Here is a 27,870-nt window from a genome sequence, read left to right as displayed (position 1 = left end):
TCATTCCCTCCCTCCATCCTTCCATCAACCCCACTCTCACCTTGTTCCAGAAAGAATTACAGGCAGCTGCATGACAAAGACTAAGTTCCTTAAACCAGACCTCAGTGTAGGCATTCTTGCCATTTCTGTTTGTTCCTCTTGTCTTAACCACAGAAACCCAAGGCCATGAAGTCAGCAAAGCAAAAAATATCAAAAAAGGAACATTTTGACTGGGACTAGGGGATCAAAATGACCAGGGATAACATCATGGAAATAGCTATCCTAAGAAAAAATCAACTATATGTGACAGCCGTCATATAGGCACCCTAAAAGTTTTCTTTAAATATATCTTGCTATCTCTTAGAAGGCAGGATGGTAGTTCTTAAAAAATTGGTCTGCTATCCTACTCATTTGCTAGCAAATTAACAAATTTCTTTCCTTTATTCTTTGAAACTTGTCTTCATTATTCTCATTCAGCATTGGAAACAAGACCAAATTTTTCATTACAAAACCACATGACCTGAGTGTTCCTCACTGAGCGCCTTCCTCACACCACACACAGTGCTTAGCGCCTCCCACACCTCATCTCTGAGAAAGTGTTCTGTAACCTTCAGCACCACTCAGACTACAGTGTGAAGGTGTTGTGAGTTCTTGATTTGTCCTGATGACAACTTCATTTTCCGTAAGCTAGAGAAAGCATGGGAGGCAAATGCACCTAATTCTAAACAACAAAGAATTAGAGAGAAAGTGACAGCATCAGGTAGGAGTTTTATTTACAGATCAGAACACAGAAGAGACCTATGCTTTTCCCTGGAAGATTTTCCTAGAATCAAAACACTCCAAAATTTTTCCCTTACTCTCAAATTTCCTGGATATTCTTTGACAGAACTTGTATCACAAATGTGCTGAGCACCGATCAGAATGAATGTGAAAGGTCTGTAAATTGGGCGTTCTGTGCTCTGTGAGAATCTGAACCCAGAGTCCAAATGTGTGCCAAGTCCAATCCAAAATCTCTCTCAGGTGCACATGCATGCACACATCCTGACCCCATCCCCACTGCTTTTGCAGAGTCCCAGCAGACCTGTCTTCCACCTGCAACATGTTAAGATCCATTCATGAAGCTTTGTCTCTGGAGGCTTATGATTGAAAAGGACACAGAGAGCTTGTTACTGGACCCCTGCTCCCAAATCGTGAGGAGTGAACTGTGGAGATAAATTTTAATTACAACTCCCACAGTGGGCTCACCTGCTTTGCTGTTTCAGTGAGGGCAGCAGCCTCAGGCTTGCCCAGTTGTTGTACCATCTTGTAAAACATGCTGTCTCTATTTTGCAGCAAAACATATGGCTCATCATATTCTTCCAGTCTTCCTGAATCCAAAACCTGTTAAGCAGCAGAAAGAAACCTGTTAGTACACAATGTTTCACAGTAACTTCTTATAACTCCAACAATATTTCAGAAAGGGGCAGGACAGGGAGAATACAGAGAGTCTATTTGGGTGGTAAGACTGGCTGGTATTTAAATAGTTTGATTACCCTATTTTACTAGTAGATCAAGCCCTAACCCAATGTTATAGTAATAGAAGAAAATCAAAGCTTTAGACTATGATTACAGGCACTTAGCAATCTATATCATTTATATTCTGCCAAAGGCATTTGGGGTTGTTGCAATTAGTTAGTAATTTTAGCTTTCAGACTCTGAGATTTAACGGTTGTTTATACAGACATTCAGAGCTGGGAAATTTCTTAATTCAAGAAAATCAAACTCAATTTATCTAAAAAGTACACGGGTATCATACAACTCAGACAACAGTGACCTGACAGCAAATTAACTGTCAAGTTGGTTTAAAAACACTGAGCAAAACCTGGGGAAAAAGTAAATGCTTCCAGATTATGTCATCTCTTTGGGGATAAATCCCTTGTCAGTGAGGTTGAAGTGCTTCTTAAAGTTGGTTTTGGTTGTAGTTTATTATCCTGAGAGTGAAAGCCTGACAAAAAAGAGTTGCTACATAAGCAGCTTTAGTATAATCGCTCTGCACTGAAGAATATCTAGAAATCCAATTTTCTCTTTGAGTAAGACTAAAGAAGCAATTTTTCTAGTAGTCATGTATGCATGTGAAAGTTGGACTATAAAGAAAACTGAGCGCTGAAGAATTGATGCTTTTGAACTGTGGTGTTGGAGAAGACTCTTGAGAGTCCCTTGGACTGCAAGGAAATCCAACAAGTCCATCCTAAAGGAGATCAGCCCTGGGTGTTCATTGGAAGGACTGATGTTGAAGCTGAAACTCCAATACTTTGGCCATCTGATGTGAATAGCTGACTCATTTGAAAAGACCCTGATGCTGGGAAAGATTGAGGGCAGGAGGAGAAGGGGACGACAGAGGATGAGATGGTTGGATGGCATTACCGACTCAATGGACGTGAGTTTGGGTAAATTCCAGGAGTTGGTGATGGACAAGGAGGCCTGGCGTGCTGTGGTTCATGGGGTTGCAAAAAGTTGGACATGACTGAGCGACTGAACTGAACTGAAGACTTTGTACTAGCTTTATATATAAATTAAACAAATAGCCCATAAGCATAAATATTTCCCCCATTTTCTACTGCAATTTTTATTACACTCAGGCTCAAATTATTTACTGTGTATCTCTTATATATTCACAGAAAAATAAAACAAATCTGATTTAGTTTTCAGGATTAATAAAGAGTTAAGTAACACATAGGCAAAACACATTTGAGGAACACAAGAAAATTTTTCATTAATTTCTAAATTATTCAGCAAATATTTATTATACATTTAATTGCATTCCTGTCACTATGCTAGATGCTGTGGAAGAGCCAAACACAAGTAAGTCACAGGCCCTGCCTTCAGGGATCCTGTACTGAGAAGAGAGAGAGAAGGAAATCCTCAAATGTCTACAACGCAAGAGAAACACACACACACTCACACACACACACACACACACACACACACAAAAGGAGTTTAGTAACAGAAAAGGGGACTTCTGTCAGAGGTTCTGAGTATGAGCTTGAAGGAGGAGATCAGGCAATGAACTGGGCCTTGAAGAATGGATAGATGTGAACATGCAGAAGTGGGAGTGGGTGGGTGGACCATGGTCTTTCCAGACACAGGGAACAAGCTAGGTCAAGAGGGCTGGAGGTGAGACTGGCATCTCCTTAAGTGCAGGGTATGCAATCTCCCTTGGCTGGTGTTGCATCTCAGGCCCCTGGCATTGCACATGACAGGTAACAGGCACTTAATACATGCTCATTGGAAGTGAAATGAAGAAGAAACTAAATTCAGGGCATGAATGAGTGACCACCCAATGGTGTAATCTGTCAAGACTATAGGGTGAGATCAGGGGGTTTAGAGAATGAGTCCAGCTGGCATGGGGAATAGCTAAGGATTAGGGATGTGGGCCTGGAGGACCCCATGGCCCAGATTGATGACTGTGGACAAAAGGGAGAGTGAGAGGGGAAATGAGGGAGAGACAAAGCAGGGTTGAGGATTGAAACTCATTTACAACAAATATTGGAATAAAAGAAAAAAAAAAAAAAAAGGACAGTCAGAGAGGAGGGAGAGTCGAAAGGAGCAAGAGTTTAGTGCAGTTCAGACTCATGTCAGGCCATAAGAGCTGAGATGGGACAGACTGAAAAATGCCAGGAACAGAATTTTACCAACTTAGCCTTTACATTTACTGCTTTGATCAAAGATTCTAGATATTTCAGAACAAATTGACATAAACAACTATAAATTTCTTTCTTGTGTACAGAAAAAATAGATATAGTTTTAACTTTTTATTTTAAAACCCTTTAATCTTGAAATTAAAAGTCTCCTGTAATCTCCAGGTATATCTCCACTCTTCCTGTAACTCAAGTTAAATTATAAACTAGACCACACATTCAATTTGGTGTGATAAGAATCACTCAACTCTCAACCCCAACGAATACCAACCTCAAATTGCTTGTCACTCTCTAGTAGGTTTAGGAAAAATACATTATATTATCTGAGTCAGTTATATAAGCGCAATGAAGATGTGTTTATCTGGCTTGTGTATCTGCTGATATTTCAGCTAGTTGTCCTAGACATAAAACTTCAGTGGACCCAATGCAAGATAATTTAGTTCATTTTCATTGGCAGGATGCCTTCAATGACAATGGGGTGACTGTAGGGAGAGGTGGAGGGCAAGGACAGGGTGAAAGAAAAACCTCAAAAAGGGCTTGAAACAGGTAAAGTTCACAGCATCATTCACTTACTGTGGAAGAAGGATGCTTTGGGGAGCAGTATGGAAATACAACGCTGAGAGAGAAGAATTAACAAAGTGACAGGTACAGAGTAGAAGTAAAAGGTTACTTTTCCAATTAGCATTCAAGAATACAAAATGGGTGACTAAAGATGCTCCATGCTAAACAACATCTCTGGATTCTAAGAGTCACTGTCCTACAACCTTCGATTGTCACCCGGTCCCTCACAAACTCTGCAGAAGAAGCCTGCTTCCTACTGAGATGTTCTTGTCCTTTGTCCAGCTGCACTGCTTAGAGCCTAGAGCATCCCTTTGGTTGGCAATCCCCTACTCCTGTCATCTGCCTCCGCAGAGCTCACTTCTGTGCATGTTCAGCTCAAAGGAGTGAGGCTACAGGCACTGCCTCAGTGCTGACAGTCTGGTATCTACTCAGTGTCCCCACTGACCATCCCACCTGACAATGCACAGGGAGTAGGGTGGGAGGTGACTTTCTAGAAACTGTCCAAGAAGTCAAAAGTTCCATTATACCATTGGACATAAGGAATCTGAGGTATTACTGACCATTTATTCCTGATTATTACCTGTTTAGTATGGACCATCAAAATCATTGGTAACTCCATCTGCTACTTCTTATGCATTGTGCAGGCCTTCTTTATCTATTTACTTCATCACTAATCAGCATCCATTGTATACTCCGGAGACTTGTGATGACTAGTATCTATACAGTGGGTGAAATAAGCTTGTTGACCCAGACTAGGTTAGCCTGAAAATACTTTGCTTTCTTTTGGGCTTATTTGCTGCCAAAGGTTTTTCCTTTGAGGGATGATTTCCTTGTCATTTAATAAACCACAACCTAAAATCTATTGAAACTCAGCAAGCAACAGAGGGGAAGAACAAAGAGAGAGAGAGTTAATAGAAAGAAAAAGAGAGAAAATAAAGGGAGGAAGAAATGGAGGAGATAAAGCTAAGGAAGGAAATATTAAATTACTAAGGAAGAAAGAGCCAATCAAACCTGAAAGAAAGACACTAGACAGACAACATCCAGAGACCAAAGTTTGGAGCTTGCTGTGTCTGCAATGCCTGGATACATTGTATAAGAGACTTGCTAATAAAAAAGAGACAGAGAGAGAGACTTGCTAGTTGTTCATCTACAGTCACTCAGTCTCCATCTGCCTTTCTTTCCACACTTTCATCTATGATGCAGAAGTTGTCTCTGCAAATCACATTTCAGAGGCTCTTTGGCCTGCTGCCCTTTGTGAGGTTCTGCCAGTAGGGAGCTCTAGAGGGAAGAGGAAGGTGGGAAGCAGAGCAAATGGTCTCCCTGCTTTCTGCTACTTCTGCACCATAACCCCAGCTTCTATTAGCACATGGAGAACTAGCCTCATCATGCTCACTCACAAATATGACCAACAGCTAGACAAGGACCTCCCCTTGGAGGTCTCAGCACTGACTCATAAGGCTTCTTCTCTGAGTCCTTAGGTCTGGAGATCTGTCCTAGGACATAGTCATTGCTTCCTAAAATTATTACCCCAGTGATTCATTTTTCCAGTCCTCCAATTCTTATGTAACAAATTTTCTTTATTAAATCCTTTCTGCTTAAATACTTTTTCTCATTAGGCCTTTTCTCCTCAATGACTCCACTTTGACAGCACATATTGTGAATGTACCAATAACTGGGAAATTCTGCAACTTCACCTAACAACTGCCTGGCAGTCTAATGAAATGCTGTTTTTATTAAGGGAATACAAAATTGCTGAAAGAACTGTGACACAGTAAAAATGACTTTGTTTCACCACTCTGAAATCTGAAATCTCATTGTGAGTTTGAAATATTTTCATGGTTGGATACCTTAAAAAACAGCAATTCATGGCTGATTCGTGTCAATGTATGACAAAAACCACTACAATATTATAAAGTAATTAACCTTTAACTAATAAAAATAAATGAAAAAAATAAGGAAAAAAACAGCAATTCAAATAAACTTTTAAATGGAAGTAGTAAATTACTGAATGTATTATTTAATAGCACATTCTGAAAGTATACTTAAGTACTTGAGTTATTGTCAAGGATGAAAGGAAAAAATAAGAATTGATTAATTAATTAATTAGAAGTTTTAATCAAGTTTTACAAGGAAGAATAAATTTAAAAATTGAAGGTAAATGGAAACAATGGAATCCCACAGCCTTACCATTATCCTGTCACTGTCAATAATGGTGCTCAACCTGTGTGCGATGGTTAGCACAGTACACTGTGCAAATTTCTCATGGATCTTTTTTTGTATTAACTCACCAGTGCTGGAATCAAAGAATTGCATTTAGTTAAGTAAAGACAGGAAAAGCAGACTTAAGACTTAAAAACATCACATCATATTTTTATGTTTTTAAAAATCAATACTTAAAACACAATCCTGCTCTTGAAAAACTAAGTATAAAAAGTCTTTGTTGTTGTTGTTTAGTTGCTAAGTTGTGTCTGACTCTTTTGCAACCTCATGGACTATAGCCTGCCAGGCTCTTCTGTCCATGAGATTTCCCAGGCAAGAATGCTGGAGTGGGTTGCCATTTCCTGCTCCAGGAAATCTTCCCAACCCAAGGGAAAGTCTACTTGGAAACTTACTATTTTTCATAAAACAATGGAAAGTTGTCTTCCCACCAAATTGCTTGAAACTATCAGGAGCTGGATTTGCAAATCTAGCTCTCTCAGGATGCCTCATAACAACATTAATACCACGTTTTGGTTTCTTCCTCTGTTTTCTGGAATTAATGTTATCAGGAGATGTCTTAGGGGCAAATAGAGCACATAAAAAACATTTCTCAACATCACTGAATATTTCCTATTTACCATATTTAAAATTCAGATTCCAAGTTTCATGAATCTCAGCTGCATACCTTGGATCCACATGTGCTGTGGCTTCATCAATAATCAATATCTGATTTTTCCTGAGAATAGCCCTGGCAAGGCACACCAGTTGTTTTTGTCCAACACTTAAGTTCGATCCAGATTCTACTAATTCAGTATCCATTTTATCAGGAAGCTCTTCGATGATTTCTTTAAGTTGTACCTGTGCATATAGAAAGAAGAATGACATTTTCTTAAACAAACAACTACTGAAGTAGACAAGCCTCTTAGACATTAGAGCTTTGATGTCCTCAAGACTTCTTATATATCTTACAAGTACAGCCAGGTGATGGGGAGAGCTCTTTCCAAAGAGTGTTCACTGAGGAAGATAGCGGAGTCAACTCAGGATAAAAAGGTCTCACTGTCCCCCACACCTACTTAAGGATTAGTTAAGAAAGTCTCTCAAAAAACTGACCTATTTCTCTCAGTACGATTTGAATAGAAAAGTTAAAAGGACCCTATGGATGAGTCAAATTTCCCAAAAATAGATTTTGCAAAGGAGTTACTACACTGAAGTAAATTTAAAACATTTTAATTTTGTAGGATTGTAGGAAGTATGTTTCTCTAAATATATAAACTTATCAGCACTTCACCATTTTGGAAGGTCCAAATGCCTAAAAAACAATAAATTCAAACAATGGCAAATTGTACCTCATAGATCAGTAAAACTAGAACTATTTGGTGATGATTCTTTCTCATGTTTAATTCCATAATTGTGAACAAGTCAAGTGCATTTTCTACAATGTTATAATTTTGAAAAGTTTTTTTCTTGAACTGTAATTTATTTACTATATTATTTTAGCTTTAGATATATAGCAAAGTGAATCAATTTTTATATGTGTGTGTGTGTGTGTGTGTGTGTGTGTGTGTGTGTGTATTTTTCCCTTCAGGTTATTTTCCACTGTAAACTTACTATCAGTCAGTTCAGTTTAGTCGCTCAGTCCTGTCTGACTCATTGCCACCCCATAGACCACAGTGCACCAGGCTTCCATCATCAGTGTCAATCACCAACTCCTGGAGCCTGCTCAAACTCATGTCCATCAAGTCAGTGATGCCATCCAGCCATCTCATCCTCTGTCATCTCCTTCTCCTCCTGCCTTCAATCTTTCCCAGCATCAGGGTCTTTTCAAATGAGTCAGTTCTTTGCATCATGTGGCCAAAGTACTGTAGTTTCAGATTCAGCATCAGTCCTTCCAATGAATATCCAGGACTGATTTCCTTTAGGATGGACTGGTTTGATCTCCTTGCAGTCCAAGGGACTCTCAAGAGTCTTCTCCAACACCACAGTACAAAAACATCGATTTTTCAGGGCTCAGCATTCTTTATGGTCCAACTCTCACATCCATACATGACTGCTGGAAAAACCATAGCTTTGACTAGACAGATCTTTGTCAGCAAAGTAATGTCTCTGCTGTTTAATATGCTGTATAGGTTGGTCATAGCTTTTCTTCCAAGAAGCAAGTGTCTTTTAATTTCATGGCTGCAGTCACCATCTGCAGCGATTTTGGAGCCCAAGAAATAGTCTCTCACTGTTTCCATTGTTTCCACATCTATTTTTCATGAAGTGATTGGACCAGATGCCATGATCTTTGGTTTTTGAATGTTGAGTTTTAAGCCAGCTTTTTCACTCTCCTTTTTCACTTTCATCAAGAGGTGCTTTAGTTCTTCTTCGCTTTCTGCCATAAGGGTGGTGTCATCTGTGTATCTGAGGTTATTGATATTTCTCCTGGCAATCTTGATTCCAACTTGTGCTTCATCCAGTCCAGCATCTCACATGATATACTCTGCATATAAGTGAATTAGCAGGGTGACAATATATAACCTTGACATACTCCTTTCCCAATTTGGAACCAGTCCGTTGTTCCATGTCTGGATCTAACTGTTCCTTCTTGACCTGAATACAGATTTCTCAGGAGGCAAGTTGGGTGGTCTGGTATTCCCGTCTCTTTAAGAATTTTCCACAGTTTGTTGTGATCCACACAATCAAAGGCTCTGACATAGTCAATAAGGCAGAGGTAGACATTTTTCTGTAACTCTCTTGCTTTTTCAATGATCCAACAGATGTTGGCAATTTGATCTCTGGTTTCTCTGCCTTTTTAAATCCAGCTTGAACATCTGGAAGTTCACAGTTCACTTACTGTTGAAGCCTGGCTTAAAGAATTTTGAGCATTACTTTGCTAGTGTGTAAGATGAGTGCAACTGTGCAGTAGTTTGGACATTCTTTGGCATTGCCTTTCTTTGGGATTTGAATGAAAACTGACCTTTTCCAGTTCTGTGGCCACTACTGAGTTTTCCTAATTTGTTGGCATATTTAGTGCAGCACTTTAACAGCATCATTTTTTAGGATTTGAAATTGCTCAACTGGAATTCCATCACCTCCACTAGCTTTATTCATAGTGATGCTTCCTAAGGCCCACTTGACTTTGCACTCCAGGATGTCTGGCTCTAGGTGAGGGCTCACACCATCTTGGTTATCTGGGTCATTAAGATCTTCTTTGTATAGTTCTTCTGTGTATTCTTGCCACCTTTCCTTAATATCTTCTACTTCTGTTAGGTCCATACCATTTCTGTCCTTTATTGTGCCCATCTTTGATGAAATGGTCCCTTTGTATCTCTAATTTTCTTGAAGAGATCTCTAGTCTTTCCCATTCTATTGTTTTCCTTTATTTCTTTTCATTTTTCACTTAGGAAGGCTTCCTTATCTCTTCTTGTTATTCTTTGGAACTCTTCATTCAGATGAGTATATATTTCCTTTTCTCCTTTGCCTTTCACTTCTCTTCTTTTCTCAGCTATTTGTAAGGCCTCCTCAGGCAACAGTTTTGCCTTTTTGCATTTCTTTTTATTGGGGGCAGTTTTGATCACTGCCTCCTTACAAATGCCATGAACCTCCATCCATAGTTCTTCAGGCACTTTATCAGATCTAATCCATTACTATAAGGTACTCTAGTTCCCTGTGCTATAGAGTAAATCCTTGTTGCTTCTCTATTTTATGTATAGTAGTTTGTATCTGTGAATTTCATACTCCTGATTGATCCCTCTCTTTCCCCTTTGATAACCATAAGTTTCTTTTCTATGTCTGTGAGTCTTTTTCTTTTTATATATACATTAATTTGCTTTATTTTTTAGAATCCATACATAAGTGATATCATATAATATTTATCTTTCTCTGACTTCACTTAGGATGATTTTCTAGGTCTATCCATGTTGCTGCAAATAGCAATATTTCATTCCTTTTCATATCTGTATAACACAATATACATACATATACACATAAAAAATATGTATATTTATGTGTGTATGTTGCCACATCTTCTTAAACCAATTGTCTGTTGACAGAAACTTGAGTTCCTTCTATATCTTGGCTATTGCAAATAGTGCAGCAATGAACCCTGGGGTGCATGTTCTTTTCAAGTTAGTATTTCCATTTTTCCCAGATATATACCCAGGAGTATAATTGCTGGATCATATGGTAGCTCTATTTTTAGTTTTTTTAGGAACCTCCATACTGTTTTCCACATACCAATTTACATTCCCACCAACAGTGTGTTGGGGATTTCCCAAGTGGCTCAATGGTAAAAAAAATCCAGCTGCCAGTGCAGGAGATGAAAAAAATGTGGGTTTGATCCCTGGGTCAGGAAGATCCTCTGGAGAAGGAAATGACAACCCACTCCAGCATTCCTGTCTGGAAAATCCCGTGGACAAAGGAGTCTGGCAGGCTACAGTTCATAGGGTTGCCAAGAGTCAAACATGACTGAACATACACACACACAGCAGTGTGTTGGAATTCCTTTTTTCCCACATCTTCTCTAGCATTTGTTATTTATAGACTTTTTGATGATAGCCATTCTGACTAGTATGAGTTTGTACCTCATTGTGGTTTTTATTTGCATTTCTTTAATAATTAATAATGCTGAGCATCTTTTCATGTGTCTATTGGCCATCAGTATGTCTTCTTTGAAGAATTTCATAAATGTTTTTCAGTGAAAACTCAGGATAAACAGACCATGACACAAGGAGTTATTTCCCCCAGACTATGGGTATAGGTGGTATTTGTATTAATCTACCCTCATAAAATCAAAATTGTAAGATTAAAAAATCAACTTTTTAACTGCCAAAGATAATCTGAAACTATATTGAGTTGCAGGGGTCAGTTCAATGAATATTTGTTTTGGAGAAATATTATAGATTAAGAACAAAATTCAGACTGTGCTTGAAATTAAAGAACAGAGAGTAAATACACTTCAAATTAAAGGATTAAAGATTGATGTGTGATGGCCAATTAGAAGATACACAGAATTACAAAGGCAAATTACAAAACACCAGGGTGAGTGGGCAGTGTTTTCATGATATCCTAAATGCTGGAGTACTTCCATGAATGTTATCCTGAATCATGTTCCTTATGAAAGTCTAATCCATAGAAATGGGAATTCTGAGTAAGGATTAAATATGGTATTAGTATTTAGTGATAGCATGAAAGATATGCAAATACAGAACAGACTTTTGAACTCTGTGGGAGAAGGTGAGGGTGGGATGTTTCAAAAGAACAGCATGTATACTATCTATGGTGAAACAGATCACCAGCCCAGGTGGGATGCATGAGACAAGTGCTCGGGCCTGGTGCACTGGGAAGACCCAGAGGAATCGGGTGGAGAGGGAGGTGGGAGGGGGGATCGGGATGGGGAATACGTGTAAATCTATGGCTGATTCATATCAATGTATGACAAAACCCACTGAAATATTGTGAAGTAATTAGCCTCCAACTAATAAAAAAAAAAAAAAAGAAAAAAAAAAAAAAAGATGTGGATTATGAGGCAAGTGGCTGCAATGAAAATTATAACATGGAAGTCAGCTTAATCACCCCCATCCCCGCCACCTCGTTATAAGGAAGAGGCCTTACTGAATATTCTATGAAACATATTCCACAAATCTAAACTCAAGTGATGGGACTGATCAAGAGTATAACACTGGCAAGACTTTCTCACTTTTCCTTCTGAGTTGACTTTGGTAATCCTTGTAAATGCAAATTGGTCCTTCTTAATACTGACATCATGACTATGAGGAAATAACCTCAAACCTACTGGTGACTCAGGTGATATCTCATCACTAATCTGTTTTTTAAATTTCCTTCAAGTTGGCTACATATGCCTGACAAGGAATAAACTGTTGTGAGGTCAAAATGTTTTCCAGAACACATGGTTTTCTGAGACTCTAACTTCATTTATGGATCAGGGATGGTTATGACAATGCTACAAATATGAAGACCTTTTGTAGTGTAATCATATAATCAAGTTATAATTATTTGAATGGAAAAAAGACAAAAGAGACAGTAGACAATAACTAGGAGTTACAACTGGAGAGTCTGAAAACATATTAGATAATAGTGTAATGCAGCGAAGTGAAGTGAAAGTCGCTCAGTCATATCCAACTCTTTGAGACCCCCTGGACTACAGTCCATGGAATTCTCCAGGCCAGAATACTGGAGTTACCCACTTCTCCAGGGGATCTTCCCAACTTAGGGATCGAACCCAGGTCTCCTGCATTGCAGGTGGGTTCTTTACCAGCTGAGCCACAAGGGAAGTCCAAGAATACTGGAGAGGGTAGCCTATCCCTTCTCCAGTGGATCTTCCAGACCCAGGAATCCAACTGGGGTCTCCTGCATTGCAGGCAGATTCTTTACCAACTGAGCTATAAGGGAAGCCCAATAGTGTAATATTACTATTAAATTTCTTGAGTGAAATATTAGTATAATGTTATGTAGGAGAATGTTCTTGTTTTTAAAAAGTGTATGTTTACGTATTTAGGATGAGTTGTAACTTTAAAAAAAAAATCTGCAACTTACTTTCAAACAGTTCAGCAAAATATAGATGATAGAAGAGAGAAAACAAATACAGAAAAAATATCAATAACTGGTGAATTTTGGTGAAATTATATATGTGTTCATCATACCATTCCTTTCATGTTCCTGTGATTTTATCTTACTCAAACTCTTCCAGAAAATTGCAGATGAAGGTAAACTTCCAAACTCATTCTATGAGGCCACCATCACCCTAATTCCAAAACCAGACAAAGATGCCACAAAAAAAGAAAACTACAGGCCAATATCACTGATGAACATAGATGCAAAAATCCTTAACAAAATTCTAGCAAACAGAATCCAACAACATATTAAAAAAATCATACACCATGACCAAGTGGGCTTTATCCCAGGAATGCAAGGATTCTATAATATCTGCAAATCAATCAATGTAATACACCACATTAACAAATTGAAAGATAAAAACCATATGATTATCTCAATAGATGCAGAAAAAGACTTTGACAAAATTCAACACTCATTTATGATTAAAACTCTCCAAAAAGCAGGAATAGAAGGAACATACCTCAACATAATAAAAGCTATATATGACAAACCCACAGCAAGCATCACCCTCAATGGTGAAAAATTGAAAGCATTTCCCCTGAAATCAGGAACAAGACAAGGGTGCCCACTCTCACCACTACTATTCAACATAGTGTTGGAAGTTTTGGCCACAGCAATCAGAGCAGAAAAAGAAGTAAAAGGAATCCAGATAGGAAAAGAAGAAGTGAAACTCTCACTGTTTGCAGATGACATGATCCTCTACATAGAAAACCCTAAAGACTCTTCCAGAAAATTGCTAGAGCTAATCAACGAATATAGTAAAGTTGCAGGATATAAAATTAACACACAGAAATCCCTTGCATTCCTATATACTAACAATGAAAAAACAGAAAGAGAAATTAAGGAAACAATACCATTCACCATTGCAACAAAGAGAATAAAATACTTAGGAGTATATGTACCTAAAGAAACAAAAGACCTATACATAGAAAACTATAAAACACTGATGAAAGAAATCAAAGAGGACACAAACAGATGGAGAAACATACCGTGTTCATGGATTGGAAGAATCAATATTGTCAAAATGGCTATTCTACCCAAAGCAATCTATAGATTCATTGCAATCCCTATCAAGCTACCAACGGTATTTTTCATGATTTTAAAGTTTTAAAACAGAAAATTGGGACCTTGAACCTAGACAGCCTAGGCATAAGTCCTGCCTGGTCTGCCAATTGGGCAATTTCCTGAGCTTAATCTATCTTAGCTTCCTAAACTCTAAATAAGACTATAATATTGTAATGAAATGTCTTCCTCCTAACATTGTTAGAGTATAGTGTGAGTCAGTATGTGTAGAATCTACAACAGAGGTTGATATGAAGAGATCAACAGATATTGCCTGTTGTTAATAATGCTGCCAGCTATCCTCTCTTCATGTTCTCACTTTATTCTTCTCCCTGCATGTTTCAATACTGAAATTTTATTACACACACATTGGTGGTTTGCTTTTTACCTTCTTTATAAGAAGATAAACTCCAAAAGGATAGAGACTTTGTCTCTTCTGGTAATTATGATAGCCCCAGAATCTGCAATACTGCCTATCCAAAAAAGTCTCAATACACATTTGTTGGAAGTATGAATGAAGCAACAAGTGCATCTTATCTTGTGACATAATCTGTTTCTATAAGATAGGAAATAAATCCATAGATAATTTTATATAATACTATTTTCTCATTAAATATCATTGTAAAGGAAATATATTCCTTATAACAACAATTAACTGGCCCCAAGATATCACAATATCAAACTTTAAACTATGGAAACCTTTTTTTTAAAAGTTGGTAATTTAAGAAAAACAGAGAAAATAACACCTTTTGAAATTACATATCTTGTATAGAATAGTTCAGATCATTTTTGAGCTTGGGAAAATAATAAGCTACAGTGAAACTGAAAATAATAAGCTGAACTTATAAGACATCTCAGTTCTATCATCATGAAAGTGAAAGTGAAGTTGCTCAGTCCTGTCCGACTCTTTGCGACCCCGTGGACTGTAGCCCATCAGGCTTCTCCGTCCATGAGATTCTCCAGGCAAGAATACTGGAGTGGGTTGCCAGTTCCTTCTCCAGGGGATCTTCCCCATCCAGGGATTGAACCCAGGTCTTCCGCATTGCAGGCAGACGCTTTAACCTCTGAGCCACCAGGGAAGCCCTCTATCATCATAAACACTTTCAAATAACCTACTAAATATACTATCTTTCTCAACCAGGTGCCAATGTCCCTCACAGAAGGTTAACACAGATGTAAGATGGTTTCCACATTTTGTGAAACCTCCTTACTTTTCAAAATGAAAGGCTGCTATGGGCTGGAAAGAGACAGTGAAATGCAATCAACAAATGGGGAAGAGCTATTACCAGAGCAGAGCCAGCAGTAAATGAAGTAAAGGGGGAGCTTGTTCACCTAAATACAAGGCCCTGGGAAATGGGCTTGTGACCTGTTGCCATAGCAAGGACTGAACCACGTGCACAGGTTGCTGATGCCCAGATTTCTGTATCTTGGCTTCCTGTGCGATGAGACATACGTGTATTTTAACAGAGATACTATCAACGGTTCACATAACTGAATGTTTTCTGCACAGTTTTGGCATGAAATACTATATTCTCAATTGTAAACTCCTGGATCAAAGCTGTTTGGTTTTTTAAGTGGGAGCAACACAGTGCTGATTCATTTCCAGAGTATTATCTACTGTGCTCTTTTAACCTTTGAGTGATAAAGTGCTTCATCTTTAAGCACTACTCGATATATTTGTAGAGCTGCTGTTGTTTTTTTAGGTGCTCTAATTGGCACTAACTTCTAATGAACACTCTTCAGTTTATGGTAAGTTGGCTATTTGTCAGAAATCGAAAAACATTTTTAACATATTTTGAAAAATAACCAAGATGACAGGGACAGCATCCATAGGGCTATCTCCCTTATGGCTGTCCATCTCTGACAAGAGAGAATGAGGAGGCAGAAATAGAGGACTTTAAAAAAATTTAAAAAGCATCTTTTCCTTTTAGTTAAAGTTCTTAAAGAGTAAAATGGGTGCCCTCTTACTCCCAGGTCAACTCTATTAGTTTTGATTGACAATTTCACTTCGCTTTATTTATAAACCAATGACTGGGGTTTCTAATTCACCTAAAAACTAACCTCATTGCTTAGACTGAGAAATCATCCCATCATGGTGTTCCTCTAGGAATTATTTCTTTATGAGATTTATATGTTTTTCAGTGAAGATTGGTAAACAATATATACAAAGGGACGTAAAGAAATAATTCCCAAAGGAACACAATGATGGGATGATTTCTCACTTTAAGATTTATCACTAAAGTAATAGGGTTAATTTCAGAAGCAATACACGGAAACCACACTCTTCACTTTGTGACATAAACTCATATTTATTTATATTTATAGAAAGTTCCAAGTGTAGTCTGAATAAATGTAGATCTTTAGAATTGAGAGGCTACTAAATTTTATTTTAACTGTAGCTCCTTCAGGTGAATTAACAAGTTAGGGCCAAGTTCTAAGAGAGTTTTTATCAGGATTTGTCTCCAACTAACATTTCTTTTCTGTCCATGGAATAATGTTTTCTAAAATTTTAAAGTAATTTTTCTATCTGAGAGTCTCTGAAGAGAGATCTCAAGCTCAGAAATAAATAGGAAAATACCAGGGCTTCCAGTTTAAAATGTGTCCCAATTTCGCCAGTAAATGCATCCTACGACCTCGAGAGCAGTGTATCATCCTACCTTTATTTACACTCAGTGGTTTACTGCTCTCCCCACCTCTTTTCTTCCAGAATTTTACTGTAGAAAGACTTACAAACTTAAATGAAATCAGAGGCCCACTGTTTTCCAAGCAGGAAAAAGTGAGGTAATCAGCCTGATTTAGGAAAATACAATTCCCACAATTGCTGGAAAGCAGGGTGGGTGTGTAAAGACTCAGTGCTGACAACCTCCAGAAACCAGAATTACTGGCAGGAAATTGTCTGACCTCCAAATCTGCCGACTCATAGTCAAAGGCCCTCTATGAATTACACATCTCAGTGCTATCCCTGGAAAAGTGATACCAAAAGATAAAAACACTGATTCAAAACAACAATGTGAGCAGTTGCTTTCTGGTATTTTTGACCAAAAAAAAAAAAAAAAAAAAAAATTAAGAAATAAGATACAATTCTCTAAACTGAGAGCAAGTAAATATTCAGTGCCTATTTGTGTAACACATACTTTTTCAAGGCAAAATACCTGGCTAGGTATTTTCTATGAGAGCCTAGAAGTCTGCCTATTATTTAGAAGTCTAGATAGAGTTTCTGCCATCACTACCTTAGAATCAATTTGCAAAACTAGGGAAAATGCACAAAAAAATTAATATTAAAAAAAAAAAAAAAAACAAGAGCATCTTAACAGTCAAAATCTTTGTCATGCAAGACTGAGGAGGTTCAAAGTAGTGGGCCAAAGAGAAACATGACACAAATAATAGAAAATCCTCTAGAAATGAACTTAGTACAAAGACTTAGAAAAAGCGCCAGAGTTCTGTTACCAGCATATGCTCTGCAGTATTGAACGATGCAACTTATAATAAATAATTATCACTTTTCAAATGTAAAATATACCTTTAATAAACTCTTTCTTATGAAATTTCACACCATGTTACTGGCATGATCTCATTTATATTTCTGTTAATAATGAAAAACAACTGATATCTCCACATAGTAGCTACTTCCTAAGATCAAAGGAATAAAATGAATGTTACAAATTAATGTAATTAATTCACTAGGTCACTAGTAGAATTTGAACACATAATTTTACCTTCTAGTTTAGTGTTTTACTAAGGGCAAAAAGGCAATGTATCTAATTGCTTTGGGTTCTAGGGGAAAAGATAAAATGGAAACATGATGCGTTATCCTATTGTTTTTCATATTCACTCATTTTATCATACATACATTTTAAGTACATCCATGTCATCAATGTTCTCCTAGGAGGTAAATGAAGTCAATTAAATTGCTAAGCTCACTTAATTACCTACAATGCTATTAAATGTACATGCACAGTAGATATTGGTGCTAACAAGTTTATCATATTTAATAAATTACCTCTTCTAAGACATTCCACAGTTCCTCATCTGTATGCTTATTAAAGGGATCCAGATTTATCCTCATTGTTCCAGTGAATACAATAGGGTCCTAAATACAACGAAATAGGGAATGTTATTATTGCAGTCTCTTTTCATTTAATTCCAATTTTTAGAGAACAGATTTAAAATACAAAAAAAACACACAAAGTTTATCACAATCATTAATAATAAGGTTGCAAATCAGTTCAGTTCAGTTCAATCACTCAGTCATGCCCAATTCTTTTGACCCCATGGACTGCATGCAGCACACCAGGCTTCCCTGTCCTTCACCAGCTCCTGTAGCTTGCTCAAACTCATGTCCATCAAGTCAGTGATGCCATCCAACTATCTCATCCTCTGTTGTCCCCTTCTCTTCCTGCCTTCAATCTTTCCCAGCATCAGGGTCTTTTCAAATGAGTCAGTTCTTCACATCAGGTGGCCAAAGTATTGGAGTTTCAGCCTCAGCATCAGTCCTTCCAATGTTTACTCAGGACTGATTTCCTTTAGGATGGACTGGGTGGATATCCTTGCAGTCCAAGGGACTCTCAAGAGTCTTCTTCAGCACCACAGTTCAAAAGCATAATTTCTTTTGTGTTCAGCTTTCTTTATATTCCAACTTTCACATCCATATATAACTACAGGAAAAATCATAGCTTTGATGAAACGGACCTTTCTCGGCAAAGTCATGTCTCTGCTTTTTAATATGCTGTCTAGGTTGGTCATAGCTTCCTTCCAAGGAGTGAGTGTCTTTTAATTTCATGGCTGCAGTCACCATCTGCAGTGATTTTGGAGCCCCCCAAATAAAGTTTCTCACTGTTTCCATTGTTTCCCCTCTATTTTGCCATGAAGTGATAGGATTGGATGCCATGATCTTAGCTTTCTGAATGTTGAGTTTTAAGCCAGCTTTTTCACTCTTTCTCTTTCACTTTCATCAAGAGGCGCATTACTTCTTCTTTGCTTTCTGCCATAAGGGTGGTGTCATCTTAATATCTGAGGTTACTGATATTTCTCCCAGCAATCTTGATTCCAGCTTGTGCTTCTTCCAGCCCAGCATTTTGAATAATGTACTCTGCATATAAGTTAAATAAGCAGGGTGACAATATATAACCTTGACATACTCCTTTCCTGATTTGGAACCAATCTGTTGTTCTATGTCCAGTTCTAACTGTTGCTTCTTGACCTGCATACAGATTCCTGAGGAAGCAGGTAAGGTGGTCTGGTATTCCCATTTCTTTCATAATTTTCCACAGTTTATTGTGATCCACACAGTGAAAGGCCTTGGCATAGTCAATAAACCAGAAGTAGATGTTTTTCTGGAACTCTCTTGCTTTTTCAATGATCCAGCAGATGTTGGCAATTTGATCTCTGGTTCCTCTGCCTTTTCTAAATCCAGCTTGAACATCTAAAAGTTCACAGTTCACTTACTGTCGAAGCCTGGCTTGGAGAATTTTGAGCATTACTTTGCAAGCGTGTGAGATCAGTGTAATTGTGTGGTAGTATGAACATTCTTTGGCATTGCCTTTCTTTGGAATTTGAATGAAAACTGACCTTTTCCAGTCCTGCAGCCACTGCTGAGTTATCCAAATTTGTTGGCATATTGAGTGCAGCACTTTAACAGCATCATCTTTTAGGATTTGAAATAGCTCAACTGGAATTCCATCACCTCCACTAGCTTCATTCATAGTGATGCTTCCTGAACTTCATATTCCACTGTTTTCCTCTATTTCTTTGCACTGATCACTGAAGAAGGCTTTCTTATCTCTCCTTGCTGAGACTGAGCAACTAAAACTAAAAATTAAATTTAATCATTTCCCATTGCAGTAAGGGTACCCACTTACATCCTTACTGCCAGTTTAAAAGGGTATATTGGGAGATTATGCATGTTCATTTAGCTGTAGTAGATGGAGGAACATAGTTTCATAAATAAGTGTATTTCCCTTTGTTTGACATGCTAAATATATATTTCAAAATCAGTAAAATTTTCATCAAATCTTGTTGAATAAAATGAATTACCTATTAAAACATGAATTGTAGAACTGACTGTAAAAGTGCTCACAGTAGACACATATGCAAGGGCAGATAAGGATCAAAGTAATAACAACAGATATTGTTATTGAAATGGCAACCCACTCCAGTATTCTACCTGGAGAATCCTATGGATGGAGGAGCCTGGTAGGCTACAGTTCACGGGGTTGCAAAGAGTCAGAAACAACTGAGCGACTTCACTTTTCACTTTCACCCACCTCTAGGCAATGAAGTAAATAAACTTATCTTATAAATAAGCATTATAAAGATGTGTACAGGCAGAACACTTCAGTGTAGAGATTTACAATAGAACATAAAAACTTCTTATAAATATACACTAAATTTATTGGTCTAAGTATATTTTTCTGAAGGTACACAGTTAAATCTCATTTAATAAGAATTAGACAGAGTTAGAGGAGCCTGGTGTGCTACATTCCATGAGGTCATAAAGTGTCGGACATAACAACTGAACAACAACAAATAAGAGTTGGCTGGCACAGCAGAGTCAGGAAAACAAATGCTTTTAGTCAACATAGCATTTTAAATGGAGTACTAGCTTCAAACCTGTTTCTCATCATGGTATAAAGTTGAAACTTTTAAAATGTAACCCTTCATACCATATTTAGTAGTAATTTTTCTCTTGTTACTACTGTAAGTTCATATTAGCCATGTGACACAAAAATGGCCACTCTGAATCAGAGCATTTAGTGTAGCAAATTGATAATCCCTCAACACAACTGCAAGCCTAAAAACCTCAGTCTTACTGGCCCTTTTCATACACTCCTGGAAGATAAGACTCTCATTATCTTACAAAGAAGCCCTGCCCACTCACCTGATGCTTAAAACAGCCTGGGACCCAGACAAAAATCATACAAGTGGTTACAAATGGGACAGATACAGAACGACAGTTTTAATGATTTCAGTCCCAAACCAGGAAACTTGCCCTCCACTAATGTTTATGAAGCGTAACTATAGCTGCTGCTTCCTTGACTCCTAAAAGCTCTGTCCTCATTTCTAATCTGAGAACCTTTAAGGTGCAGCTCATCTCCCTGTGTCAAGAATAAGGACCCAGAGTTGTTTTAAATCTTAGTTTGCTTTCTTTATTTTTTGTAATCCTGTAGCCTCTAAACGAGGTCAATCCCTGGCTCAGGAAGACCCCCTGGAGGAGGAAATGGCACTCCAGTATTCTTGCCTGGAGAATCCCACGGACAGAGGAGCCTGGCAGGCTACAGTCCATGGAGTCACAAAGAGTCCGACACAACTGAAGAGACTTAGCAGCAGCAGCCTCTAAATGAACTGATCATCATCCATATTCAGAAGAAAGAATATTGTTTGCCGGCAAAAGAAATGAATATAAGTCTTGTAAAGTTCTCTTTTGGTAGCTCCAGGGAGCAGTTCAAAGGGATTTAACAAAGACTTCTGACTGCATTGGTCTAGAGTCCAGTTGTATTTGTTTACTATTAATAGAGCATCCAACTCTTCTGAGTTTTGTTTTCAATAAAGAAAAAAGGGGGAAGAAAGCCAGGTAATTTGGGATGTCTTAGAGAGAGACAGCTCTGGTTTACCTCTTTTAACCTACTGCAGAAAACTCGGGAAATAGAAATACCAAAAGAGCAGTGGGCCATTTAAAAAGATACCTAACTTTTGCCTTGATTTTTCAAAAAACTATTACATATAAAAATGAATCCATTTAATCATAATAAATAGATCTGTGCTGATCTGTGCCAACCCTTGGTCTGCAATCATAAAAACTCAATTTGCAAGGAATCTCTCTTCAACTGAAAACATTTTCTTTGTGCTAACAGCATAATGGTCTCTAGGTGCAGAGAGTCATCCAAACAAGTTTTGAAATCCACTTTTTCAGCTACTACTTGAATGTAATCACTCCATGGTGTTCTTTCTGGGGAACATAACTACTTCACATCATGAGTATAAAGGATGCATACACTTCAGCTCCCTTTTGTTTAAGGAAAGTACCTCGGAAGTGATTTCAGTTTTTACTTATTCCTGAAATTTTGAACATAAATTGAGGAGTACTTTCTTAAGAATATAGTATTTGTTTCTGAAAGCTTCCCGACACCCCCCATGACTCTAGGATTGGTGCTCTATGACACCATTTCCCTGCCTATGGTTCCTATGCAGGTCCTTGGTGCTATCACATCTCCCCCAGTTCTGACTTGCTCGTGGTGGGGTCAACAGTGATGGGGATGAGCCTAGCAGGTAGAGAGAGAGAGATGATCCCAGAAGCTCGCTGCTGCTCCCAGGATCACAGGGAACAGGGAGCCAGGGAAGATGGTATGGGCCTGACTCACCTAAGTGGAACAACCAAAGAAACAGCCTTGGGCTCCCCCTCTGCAGAGTCTCCTCTCAGCTTCCTAGGTTCCCTAAATCAGGGTGTTGAGACACAAGCATCACTGCTTCTTACTCCTTTGGGGAATGGGGATGTAAGCTTTCTGCACTCAGACAAGTAACTTTAAGTAATCAAATCAACAGACTTTCTCCACCTCTGTAGTAAGCAAGACATTATAAAGAGAAAGGACTCTTGGCTGGGGAGGGCTAAGATTTTTAGTATCTTCTGACATGTATTAGCCCATGACACATAAGTGAATAAACTTGTTTCTAAACTGATACTGTTCAAGTAAAGGACATAGCACTAGGAGAAATATCTTCCTGTTTTGATTTATAGTTATTCACTTTTGTTACATTTTAGAGAATTGCCAAAATATTTCCTGAAAATTATACCACTTAAAGAAGCAGAACAAAGGAAAACAGAATCAGAGACCAAGAAGAAACGGTCTATTCAACTTTCCACAGTCACAGCAGCCAGATACTGGTTTTAAATGAAGCATTCCACACACAGACCTATTAAGTCCTCACAATAGCTCAAGGAGTTGGTACTTGTTAGCTGCCTTGTAAGGGAGAGAAAATTGAGGTGCACAGAGATGGAATTACATATCCCATATTCTTCCTCACTATTCTTTACTTCTTGCCTGTTCGTTGCTGTTGTTGTTCAGTCACTAAGGTGTGTCTGACTCCTTGCAACCCCATAGACTGCAGCACACCAGGCTTCCAAGTCCTTCACTATCTCCCAGAGTTTGCTCAAACTCATGTCCATTGGGTCAATGATGCCGTCCAACCATCTCATCCTCTGTCACTCCCTTCTTCTCCTTCCTGTAATCTTTCCCAGCATCAGGTTTTTCTAAAGAGTCAGTTCTTCACATCAAGTGGCAAAAGTATTGGAGCTTCAATTTTGACATCGGTCTTTCCAAAGAATATTCGGAGTTGATTTCCTTTAGGATTGACTGGCTTGATCTCCTTGTTATTGAAGAGACTCTCAAGCATCTTCTCCAACACCACAGTTTGAAAGCATCAAATCTTTGTCACTCATCCTTCTTTACGGTCCAATTCTCACATCCGTGCATGACTACTAGAAAAACCATAGCTTTGTCTATACAGACTTTTGTTAGCAAAGTGATGTCTCTGCTTCTTAATATGCTGTCTGGGTTTGTCATAGCTTTTCTTCCAAGGAGCAAGTGTCTTTGATTTCATGGCTGCAGCCACCATCTGCAATGATTTTGATGAAAAGGACATCTTTTTTTGGTGTTAGTTCTAGAAGGTCTTGTAGGTCTTCATAGAACCATTCAACTTCACCTTCTTCAGCATTAGTGGTTGGGGCATAGACTTGGATTACTGTGATATAGAATGGTTTGCCTTGGAAACAAACAAAACTCATTCTGTCATTTTCGAGATTTCACCCAAGTACTGCATTTCAGACTCTTTTGTTGATTATGAGGGCTACTCCATTTCTTCTAAGAGATTCTTGCCCACAGTAGTAGATAAAATGGCCATCTGAATTAAATTCACCTATTCCCATCCATTTTAGTTCACTGATTTGTAAAATGTTGATGTTCACTCTTGCCATCTCCTATTTGACCACTCCAATTTACCTTGATTCATGAACCTAACATTCCAGCTTTCTATGCAATACTGTTCTTTACAGCATCAGACTTTACTTTTACCACCAGACACATCCACAACTGGGGGTTGCTTCCACTTTGGTTCAGCCTCTTTATTCCTTCTGGAGCTATTTCTTCACTCTTCTCCAGTAGCATATTGGAAACCTGCTCACCTGAGGGGTTCATCTTTCAGTGTCATATCTTTTTATCTATTCATACTGTTCATTGGGTTCTCAATTCAAGAATGCTGAAGTGATTTGCTTGACTCATTAAAATCTTTTATTAAGCACTCATTTATTAAAGTCTCCTCAAAGCATCCATACACTCTGTAGTTCTTAAAGCCCTACAGTTTCACAAAAAGCCCTGCAGGGAGATAATCACCTTTAAACAGTTAACTTTATTTCCCATAAGTAAGACACAACTTGTGTTTCCCTATAGAATTCTCTCCAGTGCTAAATCATTTATCATATTGTTCTCAGAATTGTGTGTTATCAGTGGATAAGACTGTGGCATCTGGCAAAATTTTGAGTCTATAAATCTATCTGGATAAGTTATTAAATCACATACACACAAACCAAAAGAACAAACAATAAAACCTGGTTTCTGATTAAAGTATCTGTTGAAAATACCTGCTGTTAAAAATATGCTCTACTGAAGGGGAAAATATTAACCCTTTTATTCATTTTTAAAATCAATCAAATTAAAAGCAATTAAACTTAGATACTGGATGAAAAGAACATATGAGAATGTTCTGATGTACATACTTGAGGTATGATTGACATTTTCGCCCTTAAATCATGAAGTCCAATTTCAGTTGTCAATATCTTATCAATCCAAACTCTACCTTCAGGCTCTGACAATCTAAAGAGGGCAGCAATGAAAGAACTTTTTCCAGCTCCTGTTCTTCCCACGATGCCAACCTGTGAAGAGATCCAGGAGGGATTAAGAACTAACAATATGCAACAAACCTGGGAAAAACCCTGGTGGTTGAAGATGAATTTTAAAAGTTCTATATTGAATATAGTCTATACATATTTCAACCATGGCACTATTGACATTTTTGTTTAAATACTTCATCATTGTGGGTGGGAGGCTGTCCTGTGTACTGTAGGATGTTTAGCAGTAGCCATGAACTCCACCCACTAGAGGCCAGAAGCACCCCTAAACTGTCAACCAAAAATGTGAGACGTTGACATATGTCTTCGGGTTGAGATTCCCCTGGTTCAAAGAAGAGTTAAAAATAACAGAATTAATCTACTAGCAACAAAAATTCAGAAGTTGCCTAAGTGTTCCATAAGAAATAAATCTTTAGTTTTTATTTCTACTGTCTGCGTATTTTGAACCTTGATAATTTTGTGGATAATCTCATAGAGATATCAACACAGCAAATAAGAACTGTTACATATAAATAAGTATACATTTTCCCAGAGTTCTATTATTTAAAAGGGTTTATTCTCTGGGCTTCCCAGGTAGGGCTGGTGGTAAAGAACCTGCTTGCCAATGCAGGAGACGTCAACCACGCAGGTTCAATCCCTGGGTTGGAAAGATTCCCTGGAGTAGGAAATGGCAACCCATTCCAGTATTCTTGCCTGGAGAATCCCATAGACAGAGGAGAATGCCAGGCTAAAGTCCATACGGTAGCAAAGAGTCAGACACGACTGAGTGACTGAGCACAGACACATTCTCTGGTAGAGAAACTAAGCCACTTCAAGGTATTAAATGCCTTGGTTATGTTCTGTCTTGAAAGGAATCATTTTAAAGTTACAAAACACTCATCTCAGTGTCTTAAGAGACAGTAGCCAGTAGGCAAAACACATATAATAAAATCAACAACAACACAAACATTTGCTATTTATATGGAACCTTTCGTCTGAACAGTTCAAAAGGCATTTTACAAACCAATTAATACTTATAGTTAAACCTTGGAAAGATATATGTCAAGTATCAGTCTGACTATTTAAAACCAAGGCAGAAAGAAATTAGGTACATTAAAAATAAGATCAAAGAATCACAATAATGCAGGTAAAATGCTGGTTAGGAATGAAACTGTATTATAAAAGTTGGCTTTTCACTGTGTGCTATAAACTTGCATGCAGAGCACTATATAAAGTAGCCTAGACATGGAAGCAAACTAAATGTCCATTAACAGAGGAATGGATAAAGAAGATGTGATACATACATAAAGGGAATACTACTCAGCCATAAAAGTCATGAAATGTTACCATTTGCAGCAACATGGATGGACCTAGAGATTATACTAAGTGAAGTAAATCAGACAAAGGCAAAGAAAATATCATGTTATCACTTACACGTGGAATCTTAGAATTATACAAATGAACTTATTTACAAAACAGAAACAGACTCACAGACAGAAAACAAATTTATGATTACCAAAGGGGAAAGTGAAAGTGGGGGGGGATAAATTAGGAATTTTGGAGTAACATATACACACTACTTCTGGAGGAGGGCATGGAAACCCACTCTAGTGGGTTTCTCTCCTGCCTGGAGAATCCCCATGGACAGAGGAGCCTGGCAGGCTACAGACCATGGGGTCGCAAAGAGTCGGACATGACTGAGTGACTAAGCATAGCATAGCACATAGACATTACCATATATAAAAAGGTCTTACCCTATAGCTTCCCTGGTGGTTCAGATGGTAAAGCATCTGCCTGCAATGTGGGAGACTCAGATTCAATCCCTGGGTCGGGAAGATCCCCTGGAGAAGGAAATGGCAACCCACTCCAGTACCCTTGCCTGGAAAAATCCCATGGATGGAGGAGCCTGGTGGGCTACAGTCCACGGGGTCACAAAGAGTAGGACACAACTGAGTGACTTCATTCCACCATATAGCACAAGGAACTATACTAAGTATTTTGTAATAACCTATATGGAAAAAGAATCTGTACATCTGAATCACTTTGCTGTACAACTGAAAGTAACACAGCATTGTAAATCAACTATACTTCAATAAAAATAAATAAAAGCATGTATGCAGAATCTGGCTTTTTTATATCAATTAGCTTGCATAACTGCAGATTCCCTAGTGAGAGCTTCTCAAAAGATGATTTCACCTCTATTTAGGAATTTGGAATTGTTGATGGACATAAGACATGCTTTCAATCATTTTTAAGTTAATTCAGTCAGTAAATTTTTAAAATTCACAGCTTTAAATAGACAAGAATTAAATCTTTCTGAGCACTGATTATATTCTGGGAACCTTACATATTTTTTCATTTGAATACCTTCAAAGTTCCAAAGCTTATTCTGTAAGATCAATAATGGCACTTCAAAAAGGAATTTACCTTTACAGAGATTACATGTAAGACAAGTAGCTTTAGTTGATTTATCTTTGTAGCCAATTTTCTATCTTAATTTATTTAACACTGACGGGTCATTTTCTGCATATAGGCAGGTTCTTCAGCATACATACATAGCTCATATATTTTGTGCACAGACTGATCTGGGCAACATGGCAGGTTCAGTTCCAGACCACCGCAATAAAATAAGTATTACAATAAAACAAGTCACACTTTTTTAGTTTCCCCGTCTATATAAAAGTTATGTGTATGCTATACTATATTCTGTTATGTGAGCAATAGTGTTACATCTTTAAAAAACAGTACCTTAATTTAAAAAAAACTTTATTGTTTAAAAATGCTAACTATCAACTGAGCTCTGGCAAATTATAGCAGTAACATCAAAGATCATTGATCACAGATCATAACAAATATAATAATAATAAGTTTGAAATATTGTGAGAATTACCAAAATGTGAC

General features: G+C 37.9%; 1 protein-coding gene across 1 annotated transcript in view; it reads right to left on the bottom strand.

Annotated features, from left to right (window-relative positions):
- Positions 1-694: 694 nt before the first annotated feature.
- Positions 695-27,870, bottom strand: part of LOC133049359 (ATP-binding cassette sub-family C member 4-like) — a 297,052-nt gene continuing 269,876 nt past the window's right edge. Inside the window, exons 26-31 of the mRNA XM_061133336.1 lie at positions 24,859-25,014; positions 18,094-18,183; positions 7,102-7,274; positions 6,405-6,510; positions 1,225-1,359; positions 695-700 (exon numbers count right to left, since the gene is read on the bottom strand). Coding sequence (XP_060989319.1) covers positions 695-700; positions 1,225-1,359; positions 6,405-6,510; positions 7,102-7,274; positions 18,094-18,183; positions 24,859-25,014 — 666 coding nt within the window. The remainder of the gene's footprint in view (positions 701-1,224; positions 1,360-6,404; positions 6,511-7,101; positions 7,275-18,093; positions 18,184-24,858; positions 25,015-27,870) is intronic.

This window comes from Dama dama, chromosome 30 (assembly GCF_033118175.1).
Source record: "Dama dama isolate Ldn47 chromosome 30, ASM3311817v1, whole genome shotgun sequence".
Lineage (NCBI taxonomy): Eukaryota > Metazoa > Chordata > Mammalia > Artiodactyla > Cervidae > Dama > Dama dama.
Note: the sequence above shows the minus strand (reverse complement) of the source record. Positions and strands in the feature narration are given on the sequence as shown.